The 8,968-nt window shown below is 38.0% G+C and overlaps 1 protein-coding gene across 1 annotated transcript; it reads left to right on the forward strand.

Annotated features, from left to right (window-relative positions):
- Positions 1-1,714: 1,714 nt before the first annotated feature.
- Positions 1,715-7,445, forward strand: LOC142349500 (serine/threonine-protein phosphatase 2A catalytic subunit beta isoform). Its single transcript, XM_075401094.1, has 4 exons — positions 1,715-1,952; positions 2,468-2,628; positions 3,288-3,661; positions 5,075-7,445. Exons 1-4 carry the CDS (start codon positions 1,718-1,720, stop codon positions 5,253-5,255), a joined length of 951 nt encoding a protein of 316 aa, XP_075257209.1. The 5' UTR covers positions 1,715-1,717; the 3' UTR covers positions 5,256-7,445.
- Positions 7,446-8,968: the final 1,523 nt, after the last annotated feature.

The raw sequence follows: 8,968 nt of genomic DNA on the forward strand, positions 1-8,968 counted from the left end.
TTTTTTAACCCCGCGACATGTATCAAGAATCTCCCAATAAGTATTATGCGCTGTACCACAACATTCAACGAGGTGTTGTCCCACTGGGGGATCTTTTTTTTTTTGATGCTCCGAATTTCTAGTGGTAACATGTTGGCTGGTTTGGCCAACATAAATGGAATTGCATCCATTACATGTATCTCGATATACTGCATGGGATTTCAGAATATTACCAAAAGATAATTCCAGGGTGGGCAAGCAAATTCTTAGTTTTCTTGTTGTGAAAATGGTTTGAATATCGCACAGTTTTTTCAGTCTACTTGCAAATTTTCGAGTAACATTTCCTCTGATTTGTACAAAAAATGTCATCTACATACCTCTTGAATAATTTCAATTCCTGTGTGTCCTCTTTTGTACCTTTTTCCGCACAATAAGGACAAATTTAAACAATGTCCTGCAAGGTCTTATACTCTGTGTCAGTGATATCTTGGCAGTTTGCATGGAACCCGTTTCTAACTCGACCCCTATCCCTCGGAAAGTAACCCGTCGGTTACAGTCAATGCATATCACCTTTGTGTCAGGAGTTTTGTTCTCCCTTGCCTCATTTGGTTTCTGTATTAGTCTCAATATTTGCACCTAATAACCTCTCAAAAATGGGAGATAGAAATTTATTGAGGTTCTCGTAACTGCTACCAGGTATTGACAGAACAGGCCGAAGCGGAGTACCGCTTTTATGTATTTTAGCAAGTTCATAAAGCCTGGCCGGTTGCGATCCAGTTGTCCTGAGCCTAAATATTGTATTTGCTAAAATTGTAACCCTCGAGCAAAACTGGCAGATATAACTCATTTGTAAACTTTTTATGTGGGTTCTAACACTCCTGTACTGAAATACTAAATTCTAATCTACTACTATCACAACGACTAGGCTTCACAACAATTAGGCTTTTTGCAACAATTAGGCTTTTGGATCAAGAAGACAACAGAGTCTGTCACCTTGTCCACTGATCAATTCCTCTAGCTTCTAGCTGTAGATGTTTGTTCTTGAATGCGTCATCCACTGTTTTTGTGAGGTAAGCATAATCGTTAAAGCATACAGTGCCGTTTCGGTTAGCATCATTGATGTTGGCTGACCTTATTTTATTCAAGGTGTCAGCAAATTTATATGCTGCCTTTTTCTGGACTGTGTAAAGAACGCTACTTTCCATTGCACGAATTGTTTGTGTAAATGTCCTTGATGCAGTCTTTCTGCCTTTCATCAAACTTGACCCAGGGCTGAAGGCAAGCGTCTGTCATGACCTGAGCTGTTAGGTGTTAACTTGTTATGTGACTGACTGTGTCTGCACCGGGCCTAGAGTCCCGTTTGCTGTCAACGGAGTTCCGTTTTCCTAATCATGTAATTCAGAAAGAGAGGGTGAGAAAATTCAAAAATCAATTATTTTTCAAAATCCAAATTGAAAATGTAAAAAGATAAAATTAAGGCGAAAGTTATAAAAGCAAGCTTAATATACAATCATCGGGTCTTGCCCATTATAGCCCCCCCCCCCATGAAAATATAGCCCCCCATTATGGTATAATTACCATAATTGGGGGGGGGGGGGCTATAGGTTATCTGACCACTAAGCTGGGGGGTGGGGGGGCTATAATGGGAAAGACCCCAATCATCAACAAGTGAAGCTATTACAAATAATTTTTATGCAACCATACTCAAGCAGTATATCGAATTGATTCCAGATCTGGTATGAGTGGCTCTCCGCAAAAACCTTTAGACACAGCCGTCTCCAAGGAGCTAAATTCTTGGGTCGATCAGTTGATGCAATGTAAAAGATTAACAGATGCACAAGTGAAGACGCTTTGTGAACGAGCAAAAGACATTTTGACTCGCGAGGGAAATGTCCAGGAAGTGAAATGCCCAGTTACAGTATGCGGAGATGTTCACGGACAGTTCCATGATCTGATGGAACTTTGCCAAATTGGTATGTGGATAGGAATAGTTGATAATAGACCTCTTAAGAGCAGTTTGCTGTTTGAAAAAGATGCCATTTGGGAGCTTCTGGGAGGTTGTGGTGGATAGGATGAAAAAGATGTCAATCTATTCTGTCCCCCCCATCCCTAAGTGTCTTTTATGCCTCCCAATTACAATTTATGTTGTTATACAGCACGTTACTATGTGAAAGTTAACACGTGTGCCTGGGGGCGTAAAAGATATATGCCCACTAAGGTGGGGGGGGGGGGGGGCAAGATTATATCCAGCTGCTTCCTTGCTGTGATCAAATTGTTCACTAAAACTTATCAATTGCGGAAGACGTGAAGGAAATTCTTAATGAAAATTTTACCGCTCAGTAGCTAACTGAAAGCCATTAGCTCTTGTTGACATGAGATGTGAAAATTTTGCTGTTTTCATTAAACATGCATTTTGAAATGAAAATTTAAAAGAAGCCATTTAAACTATCCTTAGTTCAACAATATTTTTTACAATCAATGTATGTAGGTGGAAAGTCACCAGATACAAATTACCTGTTCATGGGTGACTACGTGGATCGTGGCTACTACAGTGTGGAAACAGTGACCCTTCTAGTGACTCTGAAAGTTAGGTACCCGTCCAGAGTTACCATCCTCAGGGGAAACCACGAGAGCAGACAGATTACCCAGGTCAGTTACTACCGCTTCTACTGACTTGAGCGATAACCTCAATTAAATAACGGTGACTGAATAAGCGGAAGCTTCTAATTTATTCTGTTAGTCGACATGGAAAGCGGTACGCTTTCAATGCTTACTCGGATAGATCACGTAACTATGATGGACGTTTAGCACATAAAGGGTACGCACCAAAATTTTTTAATTTCGCCATGCTTCGTTTTGGTATCAGTTTAGTCTAAAATCTTGGTATTAGAGCTTTCAAAGCTGCTAATAGTCTTTTACCACTACTACTATAACTATTCACCGAACGATTTGAAGCTTCAAGCCCTTTAGAAAGTTTGTATGCTCAAACGAATTGGACATTATTTAGCTAGGCAAGATTTTGGTTGTAATCCTGTTCTAGCTCAGAGAGCCATGCATGGCAGAATGTAATTTTACGTCACTTTGAGAGTTTATTATTCGTTGTTAAAAAAATCACGATGAAAGGGAGATAGAGATATCCAGTTTACGTACCTCATATTCTGAGTGTGAATTCGAGAAAAGGTCCCTCCTCAGTCTAAATACTACTAGTGGTTTCTTGATTTTAATAATCTATATAAAAATCATAAACGCAATCTTGTCAGTCAAATTCTTGTTAGGTCACATAACTGGACCTAGTAAAACTGTTTTAGGTGTACGGCTTCTACGACGAATGTTTGAGAAAGTATGGCAATGCAAATGTATGGAAATACTTCACTGACCTGTTTGACTATCTTCCCCTCACAGCACTAATCGATGGCCAGATCTTCTGTTTGCACGGGGGCCTCAGTCCCTCCATAGATACCCTGGACCACATCAAGGCACTGGACCGTTTGCAAGAAGTTCCTCATGAGGGTCCAATGTGTGACTTGCTCTGGAGTGACCCAGACGACAGGTGTGGTTGGGGTATTTCACCCAGAGGTGCTGGTTACACTTTTGGACAGGACATCAGTGAGACGTTTAATCACACCAATGGACTTACTCTCATTGCCAGGGCACATCAGCTTGTTATGGAAGGTTACAACTGGTTAGTTCAGACGACATTGCATCCGGTCTCAAGTTTTTGCTCCGTAAAAAAATAGGTGCCAATTTTGCATCATTACATGATATTGAAAACGAAATAAAATAATTTCGCATCAAATTGACTCTACAATGACACTAAAAATTGCGCACAGAAAACATCAAATTTTAATGGAAGACAATCTAAATTTTCCTTCCAAATAGAAATATAGATCTTCTACCATACGAGGGTGCAAGATTTCTATTCTACTTTTAACTGCGCTGTTTGTAATATACGTGATCGTATCTGTACGGTATCGAGTGTTTCATTGCTCGAACGAAATTGGAAGCAATTATTGTAATTTTGTGCGTCTTTTCGCAAATTTTTGCTTGACTAATTTCACGTCCCAATTATTGCGCCCCTAACTTCTTGAATTTGCGTAGTCTAAATTTCTCTCATTCTAATTTTTAGCCTGCTAATTTCAATTGGCGGCATTTTACTGCTAAAAGTAGTGCGCTCAAATTAGTTTCAATTGAACCCCCGTCTGTTCGAGGGCAATTCGTCTGACGCTAGTCGATTTTGTATTGTTTTTGCCCGGCGTAACTGTAGTAGTAGTAGTTAAGGCTTTGGAGGCATCGGCTCAAGGGTATTGGGACCCAATCTGAATATAGCTCATCAAGTTTATAGATAGTATTTGCCATTGGATTGAAGGTTTATTCTACTTTCTTCCAGTTATTGCAGTTTGAGCACTTGCAAACGATTCGCCAGGTGCATTTATTATCGTAGTTGTATTTATTGGCGAAGAAACTCCAGTAGAGATCGCTAATTGTCCTTTTATTCATCTCACTTCCAAAAGTACAAAGTTTTTGTTGACGATGTTGTATACAAGTTTTGTTCGATGGAAGTAATTTTCGTCAGACTTTAATAGCCGGTTTTGTTTCAGTTTGCATTCTCCTCAACTATATTGTCTTGTTTTGTCCTCGCATGCTTTTTCGAATGGAATTAGAATATCGTACTTGGAATTTATAAGTGATAAAAAGAGTAGCAGGTCGTGCATCTCAACATAGAGACTAAGAGGTAGTAATTTGAGTTTTAATAGTCTTTCTTTTTACCCGTGAGATTGAGGAAAGAATCCACTTTATGCCATTACTTGCGCTTTTTCAAATTTCATAAGGTTTGTTTTGTTCGGGAGCAATGCCTGTGAGCAATACGTAATGATGGGGACAATGTATCCTGTGTATGAATGCAGTTTATTAGTCCATGAACAGATGGAGGACACGTTACGTTTGAGATAAAAGAATGCTCTGGTAGCTTTTTGTACACGCCTATCACAATTTTCACTCTAGGTCAGACTAGGTGTGACCATTAGACCTAGGTCTTTTTGCACATGCGTGGCTTCAAGTTTGATGTTTAATGTTTGATGATTTTTTGTGTGTACAGGTGTCATGACAGAAATGTGGTGACGATCTTCAGTGCGCCCAACTACTGCTACAGGTGTGGCAATCAGGCCGCCATCATGGAGTTAGATGACAGTCTCAAATACTCCTTCCTGCAGTTCGATCCAGCTCCACGCAGAGGCGAGCCACACGTCACCAGGCGCACACCCGATTACTTCCTCTGAGCACACCCCAACCCCCTCCCCATCTACTCCCCGCCCCTCCACCTCGCGATTGTCAGGACCAGATCTGAACCGACCACTCAGCTCCTCCTTAATGTCACCTTCCCCACGTATCCCGTTTTCCTAACTCTCCTCTCGACCTCAGCACAAGCACACATTAACAGAGCCATCAAATATGAAGGAAGAACCCGTGGCACTACCAGATGGAAGATCTCGTTTTGTCAAAAAGAACAAATTATTGACCAAATATGTGGAGTTCCGCAAATTATTGAATCATTTTATCAGTACGATCAAAAATGACTCCACTAAAGAGAAAAATCACAAATTTAGCAACCATCTCTGACCTATTTATTGACAATGTTGCTCGCGCTCTTCTGAACAAAGATGAAATTCGATCTCTGCGCAAATCTTTCGATTGGTTTGCCAGTCCAAGATAGCATTCATACGAGAAGAATTTTGCAATCTGGAACTGGCGAGTTTTCGAGATGACGCCAAATTTAGAGAGCAAGCAACAGCAACAGAACGAGACAAATATCCCTTTCAAAAAGGCAGAAATCTGAAATTGTAGCAATTGACTGTTCTGACTTGGATATGTGGAAAATTGTGTTTGGTAAAAGTTCCTTCAATTTTATATTACTTATTCAATGGAAATCGTAGATATAAATATATTTTTGTAATCCTCAGTGATAACTTCCGAAAAGATTTAACATAAAGTTTCGCAGTTCGAAAAATTGTTCTCAATTTGTGAGATTATCAGAAGTGAAATTTTCATTGGAAGTTATCGCTTCAGATATTCAATGCACCTTGTATATTGTTGAGTACAAATTTGATTTTGACAAAAAAATATAAAGCGATAAATAAGGTGCAAATCGCTCATATAACCTGATATATCAAATTGTGCAGTTTTGAAATTATGGCGTCTGCAAGTTAAAGTGGTTAGTTTTTTCGAAGTAGCTTCTTTTAAGAAGCACGTTTTGACAATATTGTGGAAAAAAAAACAAGTTTTAACTTGTATTTATGAAAACTGTTCACCGGAAAACCTTTGACCCAGAGTAAAGCAATGGATATGTTCAAAATCATTTTGGCTGGTTAAAAGACGTCTTTAACTGCGATAAGCCCTTCCGATTCCAGACCTTTCCACACCACCAAATGTATTTAATCATAACTTGAGCCACCCTACCCCCACACCCCCAGCCGATCTTTCTGCCCCCATACAGACCAATTGCTACTATAATAATTACTATAACAGCGTTATGATAAATTTCTTACAAGTCATCCTCGCGGTTAATGAATCCTTTCACGAATACGAGAGAAATTGTTTATTTCGATTGTTGAAATCTTAATTAAGCTAACTTTGATATTATTGCGAAATGAGTTGTTTGTGTTGATCTGAAAATTTGTGTGAAATTCGGCGAATAACAGCAGACTTCTCTATATTACGTGTTGTGTTCAATTTTACGGTTTAACTAATTACCACAACTTGTTTAATGTTCAAATAAGATACAAAGTAGTATTACATTAAGTTTCAGTTGTTCAAAAAACGTTATCCCCCACCCCCATCCGTGAACGAATTTTCCCGGGAGCATGTGTTAATAAATTAACGGGTGTTTTTCTAATGGTAATGTTTCGCATATATCGTATTCATAAGGAAAATAACTATTAAAATTAACATATAAAGTGTTTATAGATGGTTATATTCTATTGGGAAAAATATAATGCTCTTTTAGTGCGCTGATCCGTGTTATCGATTAATCCTTATCGTTTTATGTGCGATAATATTGGAGATTGAGGGTTTTAAAATTCACTGAATTCTGATGGCAAACACGAAACTTTATTTTTCAGAACACGTTCTTTATAGACACGTTCTTTTTGACAAAATTTGGTAACAATGTGAAGATTTTGAACATTAAGTTGTGTTTTTTTTTGTTTACAGTTGCCCAACCCAAACATGCATAACCCCCCACCCCCTCCCCACTCTCCCATAACTGCCCAGGTTCGCATCTTTCTGTGTTATTAATGTCGTACATGAAAATTATAAATTGCGCTTGAATGAAGAGATAAAGTCATAACAGCTAATGATGTGATGTCCCCAATAGCGGTCCTATAATCTCAACGTGTGGCGTGCTAAGCGCACAGCGCAACCATGTAAAAAGATAATCTCTTGATCATCTTAATTGAATTTCCATTATTTTGTCTTCTTTATAGTTAAGAGTAATGATACAGCAAAAATCAACATTCAACAGATTACCAGTGAACGCACTATTTTAGTTGAAATAAGCCAGAGACAATCCAGCCGTAGCTCTTGAATAAATCTGAGATACACCAAAGATAGCAGCAACACTAAGGTAACCAGACAGAATACTAGCGAAATCAAAATGGTGCAACAAGAAAACAACATACCACATTACAATCAAGCATTCTATATCAACTGAACAAAACAAACGGAGAAAGGAGAAGTTGAGCTCAAAAAAATTGAACTGTATATAAAGAGAAAAAAGAAAACAAAAAAAAACGCGAGACAATTTTTCAACAATAGCAGAACAATCAAAGACTAGCATTAGTTTTATTAAGACTTTTTGCGTTGAGCCAATCAAGGAACATTCTCGGAAAACAAAAAAATTAGGAAATTTTCGGCAAAAGTTCAGGAATTTTGCAATTAATTTTTTGAAGTCTTGAGCAACTTACTATCCTCGCATCAAGTAACAAATTTGTGATTTTTGGAACGGCATCTCAACAGAAATTCATTTAAAGATTTTGTATTCTAATCTCATTTTTCATGTGTCGTTTTTATACAATCAAGTAGAACAAATTGATCAAATGTCCTAAAATGTTTTTAAAATCCATTTTTAAAATTCAAAATTTACTTTGGTTGGGGGATTCGTGACCGGTTAGCAATAGAAATTAGCACTTTAGCGTCATAACATTGCCATTTTAGTGCTTACTGTTCTAGCAACAAACTACTTGGGGGTTTTAGTTGCTGGGTTTCTGTGTAGGTATACGAGTAATCTCTGATCACCACCGAGAAATCCCTTTAAAAAAGTTCTTCAAGTAAACTAGAAAAATCGTAATTGCCGAAATGAAAAATAAAAGATATCAAAGAAGAAAAACATGAAATTGTTAATCTAAAGCATCAACAAGCTGTTCCCCTTTTTTAAATTTTTCCTGCGAGGTCATTTCTCTTCAGTTGTCTCCTCGCCCTGGGTTGTAGCTTCCTTAGTGGCCTCGTTTTGCACTCAGCCAAATCTGTATTCGGAGAAAATTCTTAGTTAACGAGACAAATAAGATGAGCAAACTATCAAGATCACAACTTAAAGTTCAGCTAGTAAAAATTGTGCCAAACTTTTTTGAATGTTGTAACATTGTTGGTTTGGCGTTAATGACGTCACAACAGGCTTATATTGGGTCAATAATCGTTTAGAAAACATAAAATAAGTAAACCTCAAACCCCCGAATTAAAATACATCATAGGCTTAAATATTTACAATTAGGTTAAACGTACATTTTCGAGTACTATGCATGAATTAGAACAACTACTAATCCTTTTTTGGAATTGGAAAACAATACCATTTTGATTCACTCGTAGAATCCTCGCTTACTTTCAGTGGTTGCTAAAACCAACTAGTCGAGCTTAAGAACTGCTACCGCTTTCAGTTTTTAGCCTATTGAAAAAATGCAATTTGTTGAAAAAGTTGTAAGCTGAGTCTGGGAAAATAAAA

This window comes from Convolutriloba macropyga, chromosome 11 (genome assembly GCF_964194025.1).
Source record: "Convolutriloba macropyga chromosome 11, txConMacr16.3, whole genome shotgun sequence".
NCBI lineage: Eukaryota > Metazoa > Xenacoelomorpha > Acoela > Convolutidae > Convolutriloba > Convolutriloba macropyga.

Coding starts and splice junctions, on each gene's coding strand:
- LOC142349500 (XM_075401094.1), top strand. CDS start 1,718: ATGAGTGGCTCTCCGCAAAAACCTTTAGACACAGCCGTCTCCAAGGAG. Junction 1,953..2,467: donor GATGGAACTTTGCCAAATTG/GTATGTGGATAG, acceptor CAATGTATGTAG/GTGGAAAGTCACCAGATACA. Junction 2,629..3,287: donor AGAGCAGACAGATTACCCAG/GTCAGTTACTAC, acceptor AAACTGTTTTAG/GTGTACGGCTTCTACGACGA.